Here is a 26962-nt window from a genome sequence, read left to right as displayed (position 1 = left end):
CTGAGCTCTGGGGGGGGGAGGTTAACCCCCAAAATTCCCCCTTGCTGCGCCACTGCACCAATCAACCTATTATTATTTAAGTACATTATATATTATTTTACATTGCTTTCCGGAAACATTAACAGCTTTATTCTCCCGACTGCGATCTTTTTATCGGCGATAATATGATTGGACTCTTATTCTTACTGCTCTGTGTAATACCTGGTTTCCGAAAACCACACATCCCTGGCTGCGAGATCACGGATTCAGAAACATGGATTGCACAAATGCTTCAAAAACACTGCACGACGTTGGGAACTACACTGTCAGACACCACGCGGAGTATACATGTCTCGCACAAGGACGCAAATACATTATCACCGAGCGAGATTTCGCTTCTACAATTCCCTTCCTCTCCAGCTTGACCTATTTTAGTCACGGCATAAACATGCCCGAATGCGACGAAATCTCCGGTTCCTTTGGGCCGTATTCAACTGCATGCAAGTCCACGGCAATAATTGCACATTTGCAATACGAAATACATATACACATTAAGATCTTAGATAACATTTTTCTTCATTTACGATTCGTTTACAATCGAATAATCTTTTAAAATTACTCAAGAGTTTTTTCCCACCACTGATTGTCGTCTGCAATGCTAGATCAGGCGTCCAAGTGAACTTGAAGCATTCTTTCTCAGCAAGTAAATAAAATACTTCCATTTTAAGGAAGGGATTCTGATGGAAATAATAGACCCGGTGTAGCCATGCATTAAAATGCGAATAACCTGCTGCTTTTGCATCTGATTTTATTTTTTTACATAGATCGTGGAAAATATAGGAATGTGAACTCGTGCACGGATAATCCGCAACACGGATAATTGGGAGTCTGCTGTATTACATACATAGCTTTTACATGAATTACACTCTGAGCCACAAGAGACTCGGATATTACATGCTAGGATGAGATTGCTTGAGCAATATCTTTTAGAGAAACACAGAGAATACCATATTAGAACCTCACTTTATTTCCACGTCTGAAAGGTCTGTTCTCCTAAACAATGATATAAGGTGCTTTGCTGTACAGATGCACAGAGGATTTTTTCCCTCAAACAATGAAGGACTAATAAATACAGAGTGGGATTCTCTAGTCAAATATCTTTAACGTGAATCTCTTTCTTCTTTGTAAACAGTTAAATTCCTAAAAACCCCCACCATATGCCCATTTAGGCAGTTTAGGGGATAGTATGTACATGCAGTCAATATGAAGCATTTTCCTCATCAACCAGTAAAAAAATTACTTCAGATTTTAAAAGTACAATTTAGTTCTCACTGCCATTAAAATTCAAAATCTTTGCTAAAGTACTTCCTGCTGGTAAAACATTATTTAAATGCACTTGCACACTATTTAAAATGCAAAATATTCAAAGGAAGTGAAAGACCATAGGCAGCCACTGGACAACTAAAATGTCAGGATTATCTTTTTACTGCCAGTAAGGTCTCATAATCATAAAAAGACTACGATACAAATTCAGTAGAATGCCTCATCTCTACCATGAAAATGACTGTTGAAGATAATGATTATAGCAAGATGTGCAAAGAAAAAATCAAATATAATGACATCAAGAGGAAAAGGATTAGCACTCTAATGGAAGAATTAGATATATTTCAGCTTTTGAATACTGATAAATACTAGTTCATAATAAATTACTGTACATTTAAATCATAAAAAGTAAATATGATATAAAAATAAATCTATAAAATCAACACACGCAAGTATTGAACTCAATTCTAGGATTGATTAATCCTTGATCCAAGGATGTAAACTGACTTTGAGTAAAAAAATAATACTGAGATATGAATAGTATAAATTCTACTGGGGATATACTCACAGGTCAGCAAAAGGAATCCACTCATGTCGAGCCACAATTCAACTTGCAGTTACATGGCAACCCATAGTACCATTAGTAATTTCAAGCAATTACTATATCATGGAGAACACAACTGGAGTAATAAAATCATAACCATGCTTTTATCAGTCAAATTTGGCGTAGATGGAGACTTTCACTGTTTTAGTGAATACAAATTGTCACACCTACCTCCTCTATGGCTTTCACATTAGGAAAGAACTTGAGATCACTAAGTATCCCAATTTCAAACTCCATTACTGGACTTACAATAATCATCGAGCAAGCCGTCACGCTCATCATTTTCCAATCTGCAATCAGGACGAACCCAGCTTTCTTGAGAGCCAGTTTCAAATCCTACGGGATCTCCTAATTTTGAAACACCATAAGGCCCTGATGAGGGAACTACGGAGGACAGCTGACAACTGCTCTGCTTCACAGTAGTTCCCAGAACAGAGCTTACCCTACTACTCTCCAATCCGACTTCTGCTTGCTTTGCATGTATCCTCATGTGTGACTTAAGGCTGCGTCTTTGTGTTATGAATCGCCCGCACACTGGACAGTTGGTGCTTTGGCGGCTGCTTGGGATGTGGTGGGAAGGGATGATGATCATTCCTGTCCACAAGGAGGAGAAAAGGAAAGGGACAGGATGAGGAAGACAAGAGAACACAGGGGCACAACACACAACAATGGGCATTTGTCATATTCCAGGGGTGCTCAACCTAAAGCAACAAAAAAATCAACATGAACATCAAACAATATGCTTCAGCTAGGTGATACCTGGCTACACCTAAGTGTTGTACAACATGCTTACCAAAGAAATTACTTTCCAGATGCTAAAAACATCAGCCATCATTAGAGTAGTTCCATGAAATATTTTCTACTCAAGATTTAACATACTAAACCTGCATGGAGATGATGATACTGATTATCATCGATTATTACAATTGAAAATTTCCTAAAATTGCGGCTCTCCACAAATTTATCCACATGAAGTAAGACATCATGATAACTTTTCTGAAAATGATCAGAATAAAACAAACTTTGCACAATAGATACACAGAATTTCACATTACTCATCTTGGGAGATTCGCTTGGGAATTTTTCCGTGATTGGAGGCAATTTTAAACAAATAATATCATATCACATCACTGAGATAAATGCCACAATCAGACCTAGAGGTTGCTTAGTATCCTATCACAATTTTTGTGGGGCATTAATGTCTATGATGTTAGGAATGGCATGCTGTCTATCTAAAGGAGGTAACTTATGATAGCTGTCACCATAAATATAATACCTGAAACTATTTTGAAAGGCATACTCAAATTTTATCAGCACTAGATGCGTCCCTTTGGAGGTACCACTCCTCTGGCAGCAACGGATTACTAGCGTTCCTTTCCTCACTTTCCACTTGCTTCTCACTGCCTATCCAACAATTATCAGGCACATTGCACCGGTCACTGTCCGGATCCTCCGCTTCAACTCGAATCATATTGGAAAGCAACAACATGGAACTGCTCACGCCTCCATCCTTATTGATCACACTGGAAGCCCCTGACTCTGGATAATCCCTCTTTCCACTCTCTGGAACAAACCAAGCCCTTCTAGGACTAGGGTTCTGAGGCTGCCCTACCAACTCATTGTTTTTGGAGGGTGGGTATAGCTGCTGGCCAGAAAGGGGTCGAGTCGTTGGGGTATCACCCAACCAAACCATCGACTTATTCCTGTCTGCTGGCACATCCATTTGATTTGCGTGAGTCCTCATGTGCTGCTTGAGGTTGCGCCTCTGAGAGATTAATCGTCCACAGACGGGGCAGTTGACGCTTTGACGGCTGCTTGGGATCTGGTTTGAGGGTAAGATGATCATGCCTGTCCACAAGGAGAAAGGGAGGGAGGCGGGAGGAGAGGGTGAGGGATGGAGAACAAAGGGTGTGAGAGATGTGAAACACTTAATGGTTTTCTGCACTTAAATTAAAGGGTGCTCAACCAAGGTGCAGTCCACATGAGGGAGGGTGATACCACAAGCAAAAGTGTTAATTTTACTCGAGAAACATAAGTAACTGCCATATAACACATGAAAATATAAAGTATAATAAATAATCCATTGGGTAGATGATACTTAGGTGCAGTCCAGTCAACCAAACTTATAATATTGACTTTGATTATATAACACAAAGGGTCCAAGTGTATAACACTAAAACCTCAGAAAAAGCACAAGAACTTGTCTCACATACAGTAATTTACGTGAGAGAATTAAGGTTGAGGACCACTGGTAAGAACAGGAGGTGGCATTTGGACACATGAAGGGGTGTTAAACAATGCACAATTACCAGCTATAACCCTTTTGCATCAAATGCTTCATACACATATGGCAAGTACTTCTAGAGCATTTGACGGCTCCTAACATTCACCACCACTGACCAACTTTCAATCTTAACACGTTTGCTGCGCAGCTAAATTGCACTAGCCAGGTAGAAACTGCGATGGAACCCACGGGTAGGATTAACGGCCACATAGAAATGGCACTGCACTCAGGGGACTTCCGCCAATGGAAGCGACTAGAGGGGAAGTGGGGGAACATGGGGAGGAACAACCACCATTCAGAGCCCTAGTAACTGAGACTACGCCAGAGGCCCTTATTTTGAGACCCTCCCAGTACAGTGCATCAAGAAGGTGGCATGAGATCACTGCTGAGACTAGGCATTGCTAATTAATGGGCTTTCGCAAACCTGAACATTAGACTGAGGCCAGTATCAGAGGGTGTCACCAGAGAGTGACACACTGGTGGTGCCATTCCCATTTTTTAAAACTTAGATTGCAAAGCTCTATTCTGAAGTGAAGTCAGGGAGTGAAGTTGTGTAACACATGAAATTTATGCTTTTCACACAAAACTGCACGCGCAAAGGGTTTTCTCTGATTTTAAGTGGTGAGCTAAGTTGCAGATGGTCAGCAATTTTGCGTGGCATCACCCATTCTGGCAACACCAAGACCCACCGGTAGGTCACACTTAACTTCTGGTTGCATCACATAGATTACCATACATTGAGTAGACAGAAAGTTTTTTGTTTCCGACTTAACAACCCATTGGTCACACTACAGCGAACGTGTTAAGGAGAAAGAGATACAGTAGAAAAAACTAACATTAACCTGAATCCATTATGCTCCTATTTTTAATTCCAATAAAGCTCTGGACTAACACTACAGAAGATCTGGCACACCTCCACGGGACCAATTTAACTACCAATGCTTGTAAAATGGATGCCAAAAGTTTGCATAAAAGCCTTCAGAATCACCAAAAGATTATATTTTAAGGAAAATGCAACAAATAGTTTGACATTAACTTAGTGAAAATGAAAAATCAGCATGCCACAAATAAAATAAAAAAGGAGAGCTTTATTGGAAGACATCTACATCCTAACTATTCACAACATAACACTCAAACAAAAAAATATGGATTCCCGAGAAACTTTACTCATTATAAAAAAACTCAGAAAACAATTATAATACGTCTCTAAATAAAAAAAAATGCCCATTCCACAGATGCAAAAGGGTTAAGCATGCACTGGAATATCACGAGATTAAGTTATTTCCAGAAAATAAATTTATCAGGGCAGACGAAATTCACTTAATTAAGTCCCAGGACGAATAACATTTGAAATTATAACAGGAAATATCCCAATCATTAAACACAACACGAGTGAAACATTTGACAATTGTAGCACAAAAAAAAGGCTAAGCTTTCTCAATATTAAACACTTAGGGATTATAAATGGTGGTTTTCTGGAGGTCTCACACTGAGCATTAATATATCAATGCAAATGATGTTATAATGAGTCTGAAAATGAATTTACTTTTAGGGGCTCAATTTCTCTGTCTAATATAAGGCTGTAAAACACAGTAAAATAATTGAAGTGAAACACAAGTCAATAATTATATCCTATAAGATGCAATGTAGACTGTGATATTATTAGGTCCAATAAATTCCTACCAATAATTTCATGAAATGTGACCATGAATCACAATATCTTAAATGCTTGACAAGATGTAAATTTACTAATCCCAGTCAGTGGTACTGTCCAACTACACTGGACACCAAACATTTTATTTATTTATTGTTTCATAAGTAATTGTATGTGTATATTCAAAAGTGAAAAATAACAGCAGAAGCAACTAAATAGGTAAAAAAAATTAGATAAACTCATCACTCATTTTGAATCTCTTGGTGGCTGATTAATGCTACTGATGACTTACAGCTGAATGGAAAAGAACAGACAGTGGATAGATGCCATAAATATTAACACTGAAATAAGAGTTGGGAACAAGTATTTCTCAATATATTTAATTCATACTTTCCAATTATCCTTTGGTATCAAACAAATGGTATAACTTGTATTCAGCTACAGAACACTGAACAAGGAGATTGTCACAAATGCAGCCATATTAAATTACACTGATAATTTGATTTTCACTGCCACTCAACTGATTATTCACAAGCAGTATCAAAAAATCTTTGAATAAGTCAAAGATATGACATGATATTCCAAATTTAAGCTCAACAACATCACAATTTGTAAATTGAATTACTTTATCAATACTTTAACTTTGCATTCCATGGTAACTATTGAAAAATTAAATTGAGATGTAGAGACAGATGAATATCATATGAACTATTTCAAGTGAAATATACTTTCAGCAAAAATCCTTACCAAAGAATAATGCAAAGTAAATTCAAATTCTTAACAAACCATATAAACAATCCTTCATAAATTAACAAACCAATGGGTATAACAATTAGTATGTGGTCGCATTAAGAAAGATGAAGATGAAATCACAAAAATATTTTTTCTTTAGATACACAGAATAATCTAGATATAACACTGAAAAATATCCAAGTTTACCATAAGGTAAATGTTGAGTATCGACTCTTGTTAAAAAAGTTTGAATTTCACGTTATGATTCTTTCATGATAGATACAGCATTCACCCCAGTTGACAAAACATTGAAATTATTTCAACCACAAAAAATACTAGCTCACAAAAGGAATGCTGTTTGTCTTTATTTCTTACATCATTAAACTTCATCCATATCACAGTCAAGTTTTCCAAAAATAAAACCAAATTAAATACATCCACTTTGTCTTTTATGGTTATAACTAGATCACAAAAACTGTCTTAATTAGGCTTAACTGACTTTTCCATGAGTCACTTTAAGACTTGATTCATGGTGAACAATGAGAATTTTTTTCAGACACATTGAATTTTTACTCCCCACCTTGATAGTTCTGCAGATTAATTATATCAACCCCAAAGAAACATATCGGTAACAACATTTGGGCTATGGAATGACAAGGAAAATGCAAACGTGGACAAAATGAAAATAATAAAAAATCACATAACTCAACAGCAGAAAACCAGATAAATAGATTTCAAAGCTGAACATAACAATGGCAGCATTGTAGCTTCAAATGCAGTTGAATTGTACCACACAATACAGTATTACAGTTACTATTGAGATGCCCTACTTATAATATTACGCATTTGCTGAAAAACGTTTTCCATATAATTTGTAAGTTGTAAGAAAATGAATTTATGACTTTATGGTTAGAGTATAACAAAAGGCACAAAAAACTGATATAATTAGGATTTTTAAGAACTAAAAAATTCAAGAACAAGAACCATTGCAAAAATGAGCCACTTAAACATTTGGCAGCACATCAAAAGTTAAAGCACATGATGGTGAATTCATGGTATATCACAGTCACTTAGTCCTAATTACTTGAATTTAATATCAGAAAATATCCTTAATTGAGGCAATCATCGCAGGGACTTTGAGAATAAAGGAATCATTAATTAAAATAATTTCATGATGCACTCAAGAAGTTGGAGGAGAATGGCACCATGGAACAAGGAAGATGAAAGCATCAACTTGTCATCGGTGTATTCCTTGATAGAACAGAAAACTGAGAATTCTAAATAATGCTGATTTACAAGATGAATTAGAAAATAATCTGAAAGTTAGCTCCGATCAGCAATATTGAAAACACATTTTTTAAAACTCATCTATTTTGTGAGAACTAATAATATGGAGTTACAGTAAAAATTACTTTAAGACAATTTCTTCATTGAGGTATGTGAAGATTAATTGAACCAAGATCCTTTTGCTTCTGGCAACAATTGATGAAAAATATTAATAATTCCGATTACCCTGTATATTTATTTGTTGGCTGGAGAAAAACTAATGACAAGACAAGTGACCAGCATAATATCACAAAGCGTGAATAAATCGAGAGAAATGCTCTCTCTAAAACACACACTGCGTACTCATCTGCCTGGAGCTACAACAAATAACCACAACTTTGTAAAAAAAAGATGCAAGTATCACCTGCTAATTATATATACATGGTAAAATATTTTAAGTATAAATAACAATTTTTTATGCACCTTGAGCATTATGATAGTTAAATTTTTATACATGCTTGCATTAAGTTAAAATCTTCATCTTTCAAAATATGCCCTGACATTTAAGGAAAAATGATTTTCCATCACTTCATGAAAGGATAACAGGTAATACCCTAAAAAGATACATAATAATCCCCCCATAACATGATTCTAATTAGATAAAATAACATGCACACTAACACGAGTATTTCAAGAGTTTACACCAAAAACTTGAGAGCAAGTCTTATTAGAATCAAAAACAAAACAAAATTACCACCAATACGAATCAATGAAAACAAATTATGAGGAAATACAGTACCTGAGGTAGAAAGGACTTTGACTATAGGTACTGCCAATTACCTAAACCTCACTCTGGCTAACTTGACTCAAACAACAAAAACAACTGACAAGTGACAGGGAATGAATAAACTGATCACTCAAGGTTTTACTTGAATAATAATTTTGGATGTTTTCTCACAAAAGGGAAAAGTGTCTAATACATCAACTGGCAAGAAAATATGCCTTTTTATTCTTTTTGATGCACTATCTAGTTTAAATATTCACCGATTATGAAAGAAACTTATTCAGTATGCTAATGCAACAGCTGAAGGCACACAAGGTATCTTTGAAAGACCAAACTTTTAAATGCCAAAATGTCAGGTGAGCACACAAACATTTAAAAAATATTTTTTATATCCTTTCTCATTATAGTAACGGTGACTCAACCGTTAAACTCAGTAAAATAATCACACAACAAAAATCCTTAGATATAGTATCATCACATCAGGATCAGGTAAAAAAATCCATAAAACATTTAACAGGTAAAAGACCATTGAATAAATATATTGGAAAAGGTCCTGTCTTAACAAAAAATGAGCCAACAAGGCAATATTAAAAACCTTGTATCAAGGAATTGAAACATTTCAAATGGCAGATAATTATAATCCAATTCAAACATGACTATCAATTTCCTTCTTTGTTCATAAAAAAACGTTGGACAAATCTAAAAATTGAAGTATGGTAAACGTAAGATATTAGCTGATATGTTATGAGACCACAACAAACACAGAAGTGTCCAGCAATAGAAATGTGGCAAAAAATGACCACAACCATTACAATTTGGCTACAGATAAAAACCATTCATTACCCTGGGTGCACCAAATATTTAGAGCATGTGCACTTGCTAGCTTATGAGATGAACTCAAAATTGGAACAACAAGTATGCAATGTAGGCCATACCTAGGCACCAATGCATGGAAGCTGGATTTTGATTCGGATAAAGCAAATTAAACGAGCCCTTACTTTCATGAACAGAGAAACAGAAGTATTCACAAAACAATGGTTGATTCACAAAGAGATGTTGCATCATTAAAGGTAGCAACGTATAAGGGATCATTAACTAACACATAAAATATAAACGCCCAAGATAAACCTTTTACTAGGTCTATAAGGCGATTAAGAAGAATTGATTAACTAGAATATTCAGAATTATATAAAAATTCATAATCAATGTCTTAGTCAAAGGCTGTACTTCAAGCTCACAGCACCAATGGCAATTTCTGTCAAACTAGGAAATGAATAACTGAAAAATTATGACAAAATAGGAGAAGGGGTAAAAAGAGCAGTATGGACAGAGTTTCAAAATTTATCATTACTGTATACCTATTGCCTTATCTGCGGCTATGTATTTCCACCTTTCAAACTGAAATTGCTGTTAAATCCATGGAACTATCAATTACACATTCAGAACCAGCTCCAAAAGCCCAGCATTAAGAAACAAGTCACCAATAAACCAATAAGAAGTCTCCTAGAAAACTTAGACCAGGCAGAGCAAATTTGATAGGTATATGAAGGTGATGATTGAATAAATAAGAAAGATCAGATACATCATTAAAACAAAAAAGTTGAATAACTTCAATTAAATCTATGATAGCATATCTGCTTTCCATAACAAATGAACCTTTGGATCAAAGCACTGAGTGACAATTTTTATAGATTTGTAAAAATTATAATGGAAAATAGCCAATATTTTTTTTCTGAGTGAGTTTATGTTTCAAGGCTATAATTTTCAATATGCAAGATACATAGCACCATAGTCCAGGAATCAAAGAGCAGAAAGTAGCAGAGAATTAGCACCCTTTCACCATTCATATTGAAGAGGAGTAGCAAGAAGACACAATGGAATAAAAAATGTGAAGCAGGATTAATTAAAAATGCAATTGAATTAGTATTCCCTGGTGATTAAGAGGACTGAACTACAAACCATTTAGAAAACATTAATGTGTAATCCATACGTTTGTAAATTTTCAATTAGAATGACTATTCAGTGAAACCGCAAAAAAACAAATCACAATTTGGGATACGTTATTTCTCAACTGCAATTTCTATGAACACCCAAAAATGTAAACGTAAATTGCTAGTCAACATCAGAATGAATACATTACACTATTCATTGAGAACCATGAAAGTATTTCTTTTATAGAATTAGTTTTATAAATCCATGATACACAAGCAGTAAACATTTTTGTGGTGCTACGATTTCAATTACATGTACGGTTCCTTCACGTGTTGCATCGCTGATTATTACAAACATTTAAATGTCAATAATTGTCTGTCAATAATTTAGAGGAATGAAAAAAATCGATGAAAAAATTCACTGATTCTACATAATTACAATGAACCTTGATTTTTGCAAAACTTCCGCATTCTTTAGCTACCATTACAGCACCCTTTCATTCGAAGCCAAAATAAGTATGGGTATATAACAAAACCTTCAAAATTGATCACAGCTTTCTAAATCAGTTGAAAAATGTAATGGTATAGGCTCACCTAATGTAGGATATTGGCAACAAAACTTGGAAATGCTGGCACATCAAATGCATTGCTTATGAACTGGATTATATCGAATTGCAGACAATTCATCCTATAATAAGTAGCACCCATTGCCCCAAACCCCTACATATCCTTTTCTACAAATATTTCATTGCAAAGTATTTAAGATATAGACTATCAGTAATGTTAAGGTCTAAAAGATTCACGCACAAAGCATGACAATTTCACTTTCCAGTGAAATTTTATTCAAATATGTAACAGTCAATCATATAATTCAGCACAGCAACTTAATCATTAATTTATTTTTATAGTGACTAGATTTCAATAAATAATGATGGCATATCAAAGAGCCTATTTCCACAGAATGTAATGGATGCTTTCCATAATGTAAGGGAATGAACATTGGTTCAGAGGCTGTACAGTATTTTCTATATTCCCTTTCACATAGCATTTACTTTAACAGCTCATCAATTCTGAAGGTTTGAAAACGAGTCTTTAGTCATTTTATCAACAACCAAGTAGAGATATCTACCACTGAAATCCCCTCAGTACATGATGTATGTGATACACATAAGACTAAACAATATGAGGATTGGAATTATAACCATAGTTTGCAAATGCTCTTTAGCAGAAAATAAAGGCTCATTTTTGGAAAATGACAATTTTTTAGATGTAAAATTGTGATTTCATGGAACCGGTCAACTTGACATTAATCCCTTTCCTTCCTTAATGAGCTGCCTCTTTCACATCATTGAATAACTCAAATTTCACCTGCCACTAATTGGAGATGAACATAACATATGGAAAATGAAAAAGGATGCTAAGCCAGTCCAAATTATACCAAATTGAAAATAAAATGAGTAAAATTGATACGGCTTCACCAGATGCATTCAGAAAATTTTAGGGAAGACTATATTTCCTCACCAAGAATACCAAAGCAAGAGCGCAAAAGAATGGCCTTCCACTGCTAAACATGCCCTTAAATACAACAGACTCTTGAGATAGGTTGTCAAGGTATGGCGGAGTGAATATTTCCAACCAGTGCAAGATTCTCCACGAAGAGTTATCACAGATCACTTCTGCTTTTTGATTCATGCAAAATTGCAAATGACCAGAAAATACACAGTAAGGTTGAAGAAAGCTGGGAAACTGCTATGGAGCTGGCTCTCAATCATGTAAAAATGTTGACATGATGTTTATCGCAATATCAGTGACAACTTTAAGAGGGAGTGAACTTAATTCCAGGGAAGAGCAGCTATAATGATGATGGCGGAAGAGAAGATGAGTGAGGATTGGCAGTAGTAGTGCTTGACGACATCCTCCACGTAAGAAAGCGATCTCGATCATCCGTGTGCTTATAGGCCATATGCTTCCTCAACGCATCCCGTGAGCGAGACACATGTTCGCAAACAGGACACGAGTGACACACATTTTGGTGAGTTTCCAAATGAACCTTCAAGTTATACTGGTTGCTCAGCTGCTTCCCGCAAACAAAACATGTGGCAAAACACTTACTATTACTACTTGTGCTACCACTGCTATTACTCCCACCACTCTTATGAACCTGACCTTGGCCAAGATTTTGATGCTCCAATTCTGTGGTATTTCCTCCACCTGATCCATTTCCGCCCCCACCGGAATCTTCAGAAGACGACTGACCTGAGAAACAAGTAGAAAAATAAATATTATTTTAACCAGAACTTTGAAATGTGATTTGCTTTGATTTTGATGGTTGCATAAAGAAAAGGAATACTGAAACAAGTAAAAAAATTGCATGGTTCAGTAAGCCTTGGCTAATTTTTTTAGAAGCTGGAAGGATATGAAAAATATTAGGCAAGTGAATGATGGAAAGAAAAGGTAAAGCATATCATTGACTGTACATCAAGAAATGACTGCTTACCAAAGGCAATAACAGTTTTCCAGATTTTTTAAAACTGGAGTCTCCCTAATTATTAACCCCAACAATGATGCCAGAGTAACTTATTTAACTGCAGTTATTCGATGTGCAGGCAAAAAATAATTATTCCTGTTGTCCTGAGTGACATTAAACTCAAATTCAGAGAGGGATGCAAGTATATAGAGTGAAATTAGGAAAACAAATTTTGGGGCACTTTCTCTTTGGGGGTGATTTCTCTTTCCCTAAGGATACATGTGGAAATACACTCCTTACTGATGACCACTTTTTTTTCCTTCCATTCCCCACTCTTTGATCTTGATAATCCAAAATTTACAAGATATGTCCTGTGTTTCAGCATATTAATACAATGTACACAACACTCTTGACACAATAAAGGGATTTATCCATTGGTGAGAGCCTAATGCTAAGGTATACTATGCTATACATAATAATGCTTTAAGGTAAACTGTGGTGGAAGCAATATCTTCCCCTGAAAAATCTTGTTTTGGCATAAAGAGCTTCATACTTTGTAACGCAGAGACTGGCTATACTTGGTCTACCATTTTTTCACTAGGAAAGGCACTAAGTTCGAGAGAAGTACAGTCATCTACCAGTGTCAACTCAAATTGTTCTGTCACTTATGAAGCCATTATTATGAAAATATTACTATGTAGTTATGGATAATTATGATATGGATATAATATACTAATTCTCCAGAACTAGTAGATGTAATAGTTAGAAACCACACAGATGAATTTGGAACCGTAAGGACTTCTAGGGAAGACATTCCACAAGAATTTAAAAATAAGAGGCTGAAAAGAGGAGATTTTGCGGGGTACCAATGAGGAATAATTTGTGTAATGAAATGGAGAAGATGTAGCACTGATTTCTTCAGGTCTCGCAACCACCAAAATTATGGTTTTTGGGAGAAAAGGTGAAAACACCTAACCATCAGTAATAGTCGACTATAATGAAGTTTGGGTGATGTGGATTGGATGAACCAAAATCTGATATACTACCCTGTAATTACTCAAGAAGTTATAACGATAAAAGTAACAATGCAAATACTACATATTTTCACAAAACATTTACTTGATCGGGCAATTTAGAATTTGTACGTGCTCTAGAAGAAGATAAATGGTTCAAAAACACATCTGGAAAACAGAATGGAGTTGGTACAGGAAATGATTGAGAAAAACCACAGTGGGATCTTCTGTGCCAAATGGAGCAATCCATCAACAGAACCCAGACCTCTAAGGCTAACTTGACGGCACTCCCCTGAATATATCCTGCCTATAGAAAAGAACAGAATCCAACAAGACAATGTGCCTTGTTCTGTTCAAGACGAGGCAGTAAAAGCAAATAATTCTGAAAGGAGTCAAGATTTATCTGACGAGATTGTGAAGCAAGGGTCTGCGCAGCCCCATGTTTTAGAAATTACCACGCAAAGAACTAATAGAGATATTTGCCATTCAAATAAGTGAGGAAATAGTTAACTGCAGCCCATACAAAATTTATACATAAAAATGTTTGAAATTGAAAGTTAAAACATTTGGAATTTTAAGGATAAATTTACAGATGGTTTCAAAAATGATTTGTTTAAAGATTCAATAAAACCATTTTTAACAATAATTTTTATTTCATACCTTTTACTGATGAATTCTTTCACTATCTGAAATAAAAAACCTGTTTTCTTTAAAAATAATATCTTCATGTAAACTAATCGGTTCACAGGTTAAATAATACATATGACAGTGGAGCATTGTAAAGGCTCAACCACCTCAAAATATTTAAAGCTAACAGGGATTTTTAAAGGGAATAGTTAAAATTTTGTGCTATTGCTGCCCTGTCGCAGTTTGAGAATCTACCAAGCTTCGACCCATCTTGCTCTGTGTCTACGTTCCATAATGCTCAGGTACATAATTCAGATGATCTAAGTAAAAAGAATAAGATCTGAATGTAGCATGAAATGATGAGGCATTTTCCAAACACCCAAGTAACAAAAAAATAGTTTTAGTTGCTGAAATAAAGAGAAGGAGAGACTGACATATAAATTCAATGACAGTAAAATAAGGACAAATTCCTAACCAAGTTTCCCCCTGACTTTTATGGGAATTCCCTGACTCTCCCAGAATTTCAAGGTTCCCCCAGGAAAATTCCAGGTTTTCCTGTTTCTCCCCGATGCTCACAACCCTGTAATTACATACATATTTACTAGGCTTCAGAGTGTAGTTATAGGACTATTACCTTGTAGAGCAGCATCTGTGGACACAGGCACTTGGTTTCCTTCGGGATACCCAGCTTCCCCTTCCATTCCTATGGCATCTTCAACTGGGTGGGGCAAAGCGTAACTGTCACCACCCCGTGGAGCATGACATTGCTTCTCTGGGGGCATGGGCTGCACAGCATGAAGAGTGGGGGCTGAATGATGATGTAGGTATGGCTTTGGACGAGTATGCTGTACAGGTGACTCCACCTCTGCCTCCACACACTGTTCAACTTTTACCTGAACAAAAGGCGGCTGCTCTAAGTCTTCCATTTCATCTCTCTCCATACTTCTCTTCTTTCCCATAAGAGGCTTCCCTGGCTTCTCAATTCTATTCAACTTTCCCATAGGATTATGGGCTGGGGTTTCATTTACTGTCATGGAAGGAGGAAGTTCACTAATTTTCCTCTTCTGCAAAATATGGCTACTGGTGGCAGGATCTTGATGAACATTTTCTTCGACTTTCCTCTTCAACGGTGTCTGATTTTTGCAACAAAAGCACCAAAACCGTAAGTGATTGCCATGGAGCATGCGTTGGGGAAACAGTCATTAAGGAAGGCAAAGATTTTTTGTGAACATAAATATAGAGCAAAAACAATTAAAAGGAGGTTTCACTAAATTTCATGACTTAAGGCTCAGACAGATGGCAGGATCATATGAATATTTTGAAAGCCTCCCGCACTTTAACCTGAAATCATTCTACAAAAGCAATTTCAAGATTTCTTTTCCCTATCAGATCACTACATTAGCAGAAACGATCTTGGCATTCAAGTGAGTTCAAAAGGTAGAATCAGCAATGGTGAAGGAACTTGTGACCTTAATCGAAGCTTAATAGCTAATAAATTATTAACGTAATTATGATTACAGTCCAGGACCTCACACTCTACATTTTTATCACCCTCACCCCATATTGCTTATGACTGATATTAATAGCCACAATGTAGATCAAAATTGTATGATGATGGCTAATGCATAGACAATCAAAAGAAAATGGGGGGATTATACAGCAACTCAGGTACTTTGCCATATTCTTACAGAGGGATAACAAAATTGTTAAATAAAAGGAGATACTATTTAATTCATCTTGAGTTACAGGTATGCAAACAAACATGAGTAATTCATTATGTATAGCTATTGAACATGTTCACTCCTACAATCACAGGAAGGATAAGATCTCTAGCGATAATAACATTAATAAGTCCTGAGCTTTTTTTCAGCAAGTGAACTTGTAAGTCACCACAACAGTTGAATCATTACATGAACATTCTGGCAACACTTCTACCAACAATTTGCAAGCAAGTTCCATGTGAAAAATAACCACCATGGAGGTACGGTGGCATACAGGGAAACAGCCGATTAAGATCAATAACTACGATAAGAATAGCAGAAGTAACATAAAGATTTGATTAATATAGTTTAACTCAAGTGACTTGAAGTAGACTGAGGAGTAGTTAAGACGCCTATTTAAGAATTAATCGGACGAATACAAAAGGGAGTCACTAACTAAATAGGCTTTTCTGAAAGTAGTTATTTTCTACATTCTAACCATTCTACTTAATTATAGCTAACCCGGACATATTTTTGAAGAGTTCACTACCTATCGTATCTCTAATTTCAGATAATAAAAAACTTGGGCCCATTTCCTAGCAGTCTCATTAATAGATACGCAACTTCTTGCTCTGGGATCATTAAGTCTACGCTGCTGAAATCGTCTGCAAAATAGGATACGGAGCATATGCATACTTACACCATTGGCATGAGGAACTTCCGCTAGGCCCCTAATGTGAAGAACATCAGCTGTGGAAAGTAATCCAGCCAACTGATCTTGATAAATATTCACCTCTCCACTGTACATGAAAGTCACTAATGAGCACAGATCACTGAAAGTCGTTTGTGGCAAGACTATCACTGGATGCTGGAACGACTGCATTTCCTGCAGGGCATAAAAACACAACAAATATCGATCACCTTCACTGCAAATTATTGGGAATATGAAGGCATTCTACCTTATTTCAGATCCAAAACTTTAAATATAACGTGAGTTAACACTCCAACTACCAATGTCTAATAAGGATGTGGCCTAGAGCACTTAAATTAAAATGCACAGATCATTAGTAATAGCTAGTTAAATGACATTAAGAAGAGACCCTGAGGATCACGAACATGGAACTTACCCGGAAAAGATCTTTAAAATATTGACTACAAGCAGAAAGCACCACCCGATGTGCACGTATGTTGCGTCCACCAGCAGATAACGTAACATCCGTCAAGTCATCAGCATCAAGCAATTGAGGCAATGAGGCAAGTAAACTGCTTTGAAAGTTGTTCCATCTCAGGCAGAATTGCTGATCTGACCCCATTCTGAAACTACACGGCATATTCATAAGTGGCTTGCGCTAATTAAACACGAAAACTCTGGATGCAAGTAATAGCAAGTTAAAACATTCAATTAGTACGATTAGAGGCATTCCCGTCAGGCTGAGAGAAGAAGCATTTTCACACGAGAAAGTGATTAAATCAAAATTAATCGGCCACAACAATAAAATAACAAACGATAACCATCCATACCGATGATAGACCAAATACTTAGCACACGCGGGATGTTCATGCAGATGACTCAAAGTATTTGGTCAAGTATTCCCCAGTTCTATTCTTACCTCAACCTCTGGAGATGGTGTCCACTATTGGAGGCCTCAGAAAAAAGTCGAAGAAACTGCCAGCAGAAGTATGCGAAAATGTATTAGACACCGCTCAATTTGGCTAACGAGGTACCAGACTCTTTTTAAAAAGTATTCCTGTAACAAATTACCACGTACAAAGCCATACTTACTCGCAATAGGTAAACACGCGACCTAGGTTGCCTTGCAAAGTTTGATAACAATAGAATACAGATACCCGCAATCCCATCAATGCGTCACGGCCACGGCGGGTTGTATTTGAACACGTATTAAACCATTGCAGAGGCTAAAATAGTTTAATAAGGAGAACGTATCTCTTTACATAGTCAGTTCACCGTGGGATAGCTAATTCCATAGTTTATGATTGTTTTCGTTTCGATTTAGCTAGAATTGACTTTTATCAAACATAATTCCTAGTCCAATTGATGACTCTTCACAATGGACAACAAAGTTAGGCCAAATATTCCAAAAAATCCCGACGATATGCAATTCGAGGGACAAATTAAGATCTTGGACGATGCTATGAATGAACTCAAGAAATATCTAGACCAAATGCTGGAAATGAGACGTGAGAATCTATTGATTGATGTGACCTTCACATCTGTTCTGCAGTAACTAATTGATCTTACTCCATTTTAGTTCATTGTGCAGAGCTCGAGATGGATCTGGCAACTCTATACAAGCCCGACTTGAAGCTCAAAATAATGGAATGCCAACAGACTTGCAATGATTGTAAGGGCTATATAGCTCCTGAGAATAACAAGTAAAATCAATAAGGTTATCATCATGATCATTGCCGTGTAACATTACAATAAAATGAAAGATTGGGCCAACATTCATAAATTTTATTTACACTATTTTTAAAATAACTTAAGGCTTCTTATTCCTAACTATGATTTAACCACAGAGTCATAAAAAATCATACCTTGCCTCTTGTGAAAGTTCACATATTTGTAGTTCATGGATCACAGAATGAGAGCTGCAAATACTGAGGCATAATTATTATCTTTACATAAAAAAGTTTTACATAATCAACGAGAGTACTCATATTCATATTAATTTTGAACAGCCTTGGCTTTTTCCTTTAAAATTACAGCTTAAACCCACCAAAGGCAATTATTATAAAATAAATAGTTGCTTAATGGAAATGTACCTAATTTTCTAAAATTTTTATAAATAAATGGAATGTAATCATCGAAAGGGTAAAATAAAAACATGAATGGGGGAGACAATTGTAAGAGCAGGCATCTAGCTAAGCACTCACTTCCATCACATCAGGAACCACAACACAATTTCCAATCAGACCCATCAAACAAAATTGACAAAAAATTTCCATCTCCAAGTATACATCATAGATAAGCACAGTTACAACAGATGCTGATGTAAATGAGAAATATTCATAACTGATGATGAAATAATGAGGGAACATTTGATGGAATGAGCTGTAGCATACTCATGCGATCCAGTTAATAGATGCATATAAAAACATAGTATGTATTCCAAATACATAATGAAAATATTTTTCCAATTACAAACTACATACTTGGGGTTAAGGTAGGCACTTCACACTTCTTTGCTCTTATCTTCAATGCTTCTCTTAAAACCCATATTTAGGTGAAACACTAATCAGTCATTTTGGAATGATAAGTAATCACTCCAGCCATTTTTTAAATAAATAAGGAAACAAAAATGATTTGTTAAGAAATTTTAACATAATTTTTACCTTGAACCTAAAATTCCAGCTTGCACAGATTGACTAAGCTCACTTTCCTGATTCACAAATAATACCACTCAAATTTTCACCACTATCATATCACTTGATGAAATTGATGGTAAATGCAAATATGTATCAATTACTACACTAAAAATTGCTCATTGGAAACAAAGGCATGAGTTTTTTTAAAACCATATTTGAGGGTTTTTCTGATTAAACTATTAGCAACAGGCACAGTTGATCACACAAATATGAATTCATTACTCTTCTCACAGGATCCCTTCTCTTCAACTAGACTGAGACAGTGAGCCGCTAGAGGAATCCTTGCGAACAGGCAAATGATAGTAGAGAGTTTTAGATACTTCATTTATCGAGGCATCCTGAAAAAAATAAATGAAGGTTTTTTAAATAAATCAGATATGCACCAAGTGCAATAAGTACCATCCATCATGCCCATTTTACATGACTGCACAACCAAATTCTTTTACATACATGCTTTTCAAAGTGTATTGTGTGAAAGTGCTTACAATGGGGGCAGAGAGGTCAAAAATGGCCAAAATTGTGCTTATAACCGCTCCCTTAGGCCCATTTTATAATTGAGACTCAAATTAGCAGCATGGAATAAGTGCTTGCCGATTAAACATAATGCTGTGAGATTGATCTGGAATTGCAAACTATGCCTAAGCATGGGAAGTAAGAGAAATAGTAATCCTTTGAGGAGGAGACAATACTAAAATAAGGGGCAATAAAAAACTGGGCATAATAGCATAAAAGTAGTTAATTCTTACTTGAAAAAGACTGACAAAATCTTATAAAAAAGGAGAAAAATGAAAGCATTACCTGCATTTCCAATAATGGAGGTCTTGAGCGAATCCCAAATGTGGTAGGTCTATCATCTGGATTCTTGGAGAGCATTAAATTCAACAGCTGAAACTGATGTATGGAGCAATGGATGAGAATTAAAATCAAAGCATTAACTTCTGATGCCAATAAATGTACCCCCTTCAATTTAAATCATACAATAATCACAATTTCAGTTTTTAGTGAAAAAATTATTGACAGCAGGACATTAAAAATAGTATGTAATTATAAACTAAAAACCTTTTAAGGTACACTGAACAAATTTACTGATTTTTCAGGCTGTCAGTAGGAAACAAAATATCACCATGTTTTTCCCTTCCATTCCCCACTCCTTGACCTCCCTCAGCTAATGGGGAAAAAACCCTCCCAGCACCTGAAGACAGTCACCATTCCACCCTGCCCTACCTCACCTCAGACCAACAGTCAGTTCAAAATTTCCAACTCTTCCCACACACTTACCATCAGCTCTCTCCCCCACCCTTGAAAACCAAGGGTTGGGATAATTTTCTCTATCTTAATTTTCTGCCTTGATGATACTTTCAAAGACAGTGAATGAACAACTAGTACACATAAAAAAACAGAATTTGATTCCTAATTCAATACCTATGAAACAAATAATAGCCTAAAGCTTCAATACCTTTAAAATACGAGGCAAATCGGAGTCAATTTTGGTCAGAAATGTTTTCCAGCACCTCTCAGGGAAGGTAGGGTTGTGTCAAAAAATGTCATCGATTTATTTGTACATTTGGTATAACATGACTTCTCATTTTAAATTTTATCACAAGTTTAAAAAAACCATATGTTTTAAGGGGTGGAGACTTATACTTGAAAATTGTGTACAATAAATGTGTGGGTAAGCATTCTGGTATACAAATTTTTAGAAATTACGCAATGTGTACAGAACATTCCGGTTATTTGGGACCAGTACATTATGCACAAATTATCATTCAGAAGGAACATTCCATAAATAAGCACACATACAATGTGAAATGCAACCAGGAGGACCAATTGAGAAGGATATGTAAAATAGTTCTATTAACTATTAAACTAAAACTAGGAACGAAAAAATACTTACATTCAAAACAATTTTTCAGAAATTTTGAGGGTAAATTGAAAGTTGTACATTTGTTAACAAATGTTTATATATTTTCAAGAAGTTGTGGAGAGCAAGATAGGATTAGATCAGACTGAGAAATCAGTGGAGAATAGCTGGACAAATATCAAAAGTGGGTTTCTGGAGGCCACTAGAGAAGTTCTAGGGAGAAGAAAATGTGTTAACCCATTAACGGCCAAGGTTAACATTCGGTAGAAAATTTTAAAATTTTCATCATATTTAATCTTAGTAGGTACTAGAAAAGAAATATTGAAAAATTTGAGGCCCTTAAAAAATTATTTATACCAGAAAAATAATGGTGCATTTTCTGACCTTGGCGGTATGTGGGTATATATATGTACGTACTTCGGTTAACATACCGTGAGAAATTAAAATCTTTTTCTTTTCCAATTTTTCCTTTATAACCGCATAGAAACACATTGATTAGTGGTTAAAATTATTAAATAACCATTCATACAATAAGAAAACCCTTTTATTTATATTTATGAAAATTATGAAAAATGTTTGGATATTAGGGCACATTACATTTTACACAAAAAGGTACAGTGTGCCTACTACATTACCTGCACCTTTTCCTTGATACCTTTTTCTCTATAATATGACCTAAATTACCTTTTTTTTAATGTTTGCTGGTAAAGAATTTTGACAAGGTTTGTCTTTTTTCTGATTTGATGGTCCTTCTGCATGCATTACTTTGTGATTGTCATCACTTAATCGGTCACATTTGATTGACGTTAGCACAACATATGATCTAAAATCAATTTGAGAAATTTTGTGCCCAGTAGCCTACCTATAGATTTTCCATTAATTAGTAAACACACTATCCAGTAAATTTGTAAACAATGGCCACCACCACTTTTTCCCTGTTATTTTGATTCTATAATTCACGTTTGTATTATCGTGAGGATCTACTCCACCTTTGGGCTTCTTTTAATCCCCAATGAAGAGGGGCTGGGGAATTGTTACATCTTTTCTTTCTAAACAATCTATTCTACAGGCTCTTCCTAAATGGTAAATTGGCAATGTGTTTCTAGCCACAATTACAACAGAGCTTTCATTCTATTTGACCACGGACAATTCAGATTCCTCGTCAAAAGCATTATCAATTGAGACTTGAGGCTTTTTCCAAGAGCCTTAGACTCTTCAATCAGGCAATATCCAGTACTATTTTCCTGAGTGGTTCCAGTTGTAACGGATTGCCTTTCTTTCAGTGTTTGGAACAGGGAACAGGAAGAGATGAAGTTGTCAAAAAATAATGGATCCTGAGTCGTGCCGGGAACTATTTTATACAGATAGGTATTAGGACAAAGGCAGCAACTCAACAAAAGGCAACTATCATGTTCTCCTCCTTTTTGCATAAAAAACCACTACCATGACTCACCTCAGCAGGATGTTCAATATGGAAATTGGTTGGAAATTTGTTTTCTCTGAGATCCTTCAGTGTTCTCCATCTCTCCATCTGGGTAGAAAATGGAACCAAGAGCTCAAAAAATATCAGTCCCAAGGAATAGATATCCACTTTATAGTTATATGGCTTTCCCATCAGCTAGAAATAAAGAAATAAATAATGGTTAACAACACAAGCAAAAAAAACATAAAATCATACAGTGAAATCTCTGTAAAATGAAGTTGTGCATGTGTACTAAACATAGAAGTGACCTCTCCACTAATATAATCTCACTCTATGATTCAACCTCTCAAGGAAATGGTGCCATTTTGAATATTTTTGGGGGATAGGATACCGAAAGTCAGGGTTTATGTAATTTTCCTGCAAATTATTTTAGGTCCCACAACTCTGTGCAACATTTCAGCCTTCCAGCACTTTTGGAAGTGGCCAAGAATTTTTACCCATTAGTGAGAGAGGTCAATCGCACATGAGGCTTTACTTGTTATGGGCATGATTTAATTATTACCGTGGACAGAATTTCTAAGCCCTTCAAGAAACATCAAAACAGTAGGCCACAGGAGCTGCTGTATTTATGATACACATCTTCAAAGTATGTACAAATATAAAAGCTTTGCTCATCCTGCAACAATGCAACCCACATAACACAAACACATGAACAATCACCACACACTGAAGTCGCCATTTTACTGGTCCTGTCAAATTTGTTATGAAGAGATTTTATTGTAGAGCGAATCTTGGCCATTTTAAACCTAAAAGTTCATTAAAAAGACACAAATACCTTGGTAATTGCAGCACATTGCAACAGGCACTAAAATAGATAATACGAAACTTCGTATTATTTTTAAAAATGTAGCCTCATTTACCTGCTCAGGACTCATGTAGAGGTGAGTTCCTACTTGAGCTGTATGCCTTTGGCATTTTGTAGAATCCATGCCACTCTCATTTCCGATTAACATGCCTGGGTCAATGGCTTCCACCATTGCTGTAACAAGGCCAAAGTCCCCAACTTTCACTTGACCCTCCTGGGAGAAAAATATGTTTGAGGGCTAACCATGAAAAGAAATAAGAGAAAATGGATAGAGTGAAAAATGTAAGCAAAGCTGACATACATCATTCAATGCCAAAACTTGAGTAAACATGATCATATTCAATGTCGTATCAAGTCTTCACATTAGCATGTTGGTACAGTAACTTACATTATCTCGGCAACAGGCATTATCAAGGTAGAACTTACAAAGAGAAAAATCAGAAAACATAGAAATGGACTGATTAATGCCTGGGAAACCTATGCCAATGCCTGTCCAAAAACTGTGTGTCTTTTTCATGACAGCCTTGATTAAAAGTATTAAAATTTATTTGATGCGTATCCCTGATCACTGAGTGCGATGCTTGGAAAATGGGATCACAGTGTTCTCATGAATGCAACTAGCATGTGATCACGGCATTGTGCAGTAGGGGTTCTAGGAAACCAGGGCTTATGGAAAACGTCTATGCAGGCCTGCGCATGGCTATGATTCATACAATATCTACTTCCTTCGTCTCTGCTTCCACTATACTTATGTATACACCAATATTTCACTTAATAGATATTACACTTACATTTTGTCTGGAAGTCAACATCAAGTAAAAATTGGATTGAGAACATTATGTTGCCTTTTCGCAACTTCGGCTGAATTCGGTATTCTATTGGCAGTTATGCAACCCGCACTACCATTGCTGTCACACACTACCATTGGCTGTTACCGTTTTTACTGTCAGCTATAGTTCTATACCTTTATATGCCACGTATTTGACAGTTATTGTCATATGTATTTGATAATTAAAGTTCTTGGATATTATTTGTCCAGGGAGAAAGTGTAAAAGTCGTCGTACATGAATTCAACAGCACTCAAACACAAAGACAAAATTAGAAAGAAGCACTTTTATTTACTAAATTTATTGAAAGCTGTTTGATGGTGTCAAATCAACTTTTTTGAAAACTCTCTCTGATGAAGGCTGAACTACAGCTTTCTTCTTCTCTCGATAAAGGAGCTTTATAGCTGGCAATGCAACTCTTAAAAAAAATCACCTTGATTAAAGTCAACACTGCCCTTGATCGTATACATTCGTATTGTTCGCATATATGTACTGCTATATGAAACAGTTGAATGTTGGGATGCACAGTGAATACAGCGGGAATTAAAAAAAATTACTTACAGACGTGTTTGAAAGTCTGAATTTAGCATACGGAAGTCAAGTAAAAGGTGTCACTTTGGAATGTAGCAAAGTGTGAATTGTACGAAAGTCAAGGACCGCATGTATATCCACCAAAATGCCGTTGCTTATTCGTGGAACTTCATAATGAAGTCCATTTTATAACTGCTGGGACCGGGACTGAGGTTCATAATTTCGTAATAAGGAAACTTTCGTAATAATGTTTCTTTTACTATAGATTGGATGGCCCTTTTTGTCGGGACTAACAACTTACTTCGCAATAACGAGAACTTCGTAATAAGGTTGTTCATATTACCGAGAGTCTACAGTAACTGCTTTGGGTACCCAAGAATTATAATAACAAACAAGGCTACAAAATTGCTACAAGCCTATTTCAGCTGGCTTTCTATTGGCTATCATCAGAGCCTCAAAGAGTGAGTGAGGCTTATGAATGGAAAGTAAAGGTAACGGCCATGTGTTTACTAGCAAGCTGTATTGTATATGCTCCACACCTTCAGCATACAGTGCAAGCAATATTAGTTACTGAAGTCACTTATTTCATCTCAGTGCACACCACTGCATTTACCAGAGTGGATTTATTAGCTACAGTCACGTTAGGATCATGCATTCAAGGTAGAGGAGGAGACCACCTCCACTCAGAAGAGTTTTGTTTGAAATTGTGTTCATAGGATTCACCGTGATTTGGTCATGCAGTCCTTTGATCAGTAGCCATGTCCTCTACCAACCAGGCCACGAAATAACCAATACGTTAATATTAAAGAGAAAAAGATTGCTGAACCTCACCTTTAGATCCCTATGGATGAGCCCACGAAGATGTACATACTCCACAGCTTGCACTATTTGGTCAAAAATAAGGAGGCACTGCTTTCTATCAGAGAGGTGAGATGTGTCATCACGAAGCCATTCCCTAAGGCTTTCCTTGCGGCAAAGCTGCATTTGTATGTAAAGGTAAACCCTTGATGAACTTGAAGCAAAGGAATCCTCTTGTCGGAGATCCTTCTTCGGCACTAATTCCCTGGCTTCAACATTTTTCTTCCTCCGCTTTCTGCTTTTGGGGTGTTCATCAACAGTAATACTTTTGGGTCCTGCTTCACACATATCCTTGGACTTTTTCACGACAATCACTTGTTTCAAATTAGATTCAGGAAGACAGTTTGAAGTGAAAAGGGGTTCTTTGGTATTCCCGAATGCTAATGACTTTGAAATCTCACCGTTTGCTTGATTACTAGAGCAGGCATCTCCCTTGGATCCATTGGCAAAAACGATGAAGGAATCACTTTCTTCACATTCAATTTCACAATTACCTTCATCAGAATCATCGACCAAGCTAATTGATTTGGTAGCAGTATCAGTACTGGCACCATTAGACATGTTGAGCCAAATGGAGGCATCTGAAGCTGATTCAAGAGAGTTTGTGAGAGGTGATACGGAGGGAGGTTTCATTTGGTTCAGAATTTTCAAATGAGCATTGCTATTTTCACTTAGATCAATGGAAGTGGCATCCTTGGGAGTCAAGCTGAAGTGTGAATCTGACTGGATATCACTGGGAAAGAAATTAACAAATGGCCTCATTAGGAGAAAAACTATTTAATTTAATATTTTTTACTCCATGATTGAAAAAAAGATTTATTGAAAAAAAAGGAATAAAAGTTGACA

The 26962-nt window shown here is 36.1% G+C and overlaps 2 protein-coding genes across 5 annotated transcripts in view; both read right to left on the bottom strand.

The window, feature by feature from the left end:
- Positions 1 to 983: 983 nt before the first annotated feature.
- On the bottom strand, positions 984 to 18189 carry LOC124155568 (protein bric-a-brac 2-like). 4 transcript variants are annotated; one of them, XM_046529512.1, is made up of 7 exons: positions 18148 to 18183; positions 17975 to 18030; positions 17492 to 17684; positions 17065 to 17250; positions 15299 to 15797; positions 12724 to 12813; positions 984 to 2500 (listed from the first exon to the last, which is right to left on the bottom strand). In XM_046529512.1, exons 3-7 carry the CDS (start codon positions 17675 to 17677, stop codon positions 2133 to 2135), a joined length of 1329 nt encoding a protein of 442 aa, XP_046385468.1. In that variant the 5' UTR covers positions 17678 to 17684; positions 17975 to 18030; positions 18148 to 18183; the 3' UTR covers positions 984 to 2132. The 4 variants fall into 4 exon arrangements, with proteins under 4 accessions (XP_046385468.1, XP_046385467.1, XP_046385469.1 ...); XM_046529511.1 differs by having other exon boundaries at positions 2409 to 3754; positions 18148 to 18185; XM_046529513.1 differs by lacking the exon at positions 17492 to 17684 and having other exon boundaries at positions 2409 to 3754; positions 18148 to 18189.
- Positions 18190 to 18825: 636 nt separating this feature from the next.
- Positions 18826 to 26962, bottom strand: part of LOC124155567 (eukaryotic translation initiation factor 2-alpha kinase-like) — a 29226-nt gene continuing 21089 nt past the window's right edge. Inside the window, exons 13-17 of the mRNA XM_046529510.1 lie at positions 26090 to 26849; positions 23956 to 24138; positions 23066 to 23230; positions 20550 to 20642; positions 18826 to 20089 (exon numbers count right to left, since the gene is read on the bottom strand). Coding sequence (XP_046385466.1) covers positions 19997 to 20089; positions 20550 to 20642; positions 23066 to 23230; positions 23956 to 24138; positions 26090 to 26849 — 1294 coding nt within the window. The 3' untranslated portion in view covers positions 18826 to 19996. The remainder of the gene's footprint in view (positions 20090 to 20549; positions 20643 to 23065; positions 23231 to 23955; positions 24139 to 26089; positions 26850 to 26962) is intronic.

The sequence above is a fragment of the Ischnura elegans genome, chromosome 3 (genome assembly GCF_921293095.1).
Source record: "Ischnura elegans chromosome 3, ioIscEleg1.1, whole genome shotgun sequence".
In the NCBI taxonomy this organism is placed as follows: Eukaryota; Metazoa; Arthropoda; class Insecta; order Odonata; family Coenagrionidae; genus Ischnura; species Ischnura elegans.
The sequence above is the reverse complement of the archived record's forward strand: the minus strand, read 5'-3'. Positions and strand labels throughout refer to the sequence as shown.

Excerpts from the sequence above, each read along its gene's own strand:
- LOC124155568 (XM_046529511.1), bottom strand. The coding sequence starts at position 17,677 with ATGGGGTCAGATCAGCAATTCTGCCTGAGATGGAACAACTTTCAAAGC. Across the intron at positions 17,251-17,491 it reads ATTTTAAAGATCTTTTCCGG|GAAATGCAGTCGTTCCAGCA; the intron begins GTAAGTTCCATG and ends TATGCCCTGCAG. Across the intron at positions 12,814-15,298 it reads CACAGATGCTGCTCTACAAG|GTCAGTCGTCTTCTGAAGAT; the intron begins GTAATAGTCCTA and ends CTTGTTTCTCAG.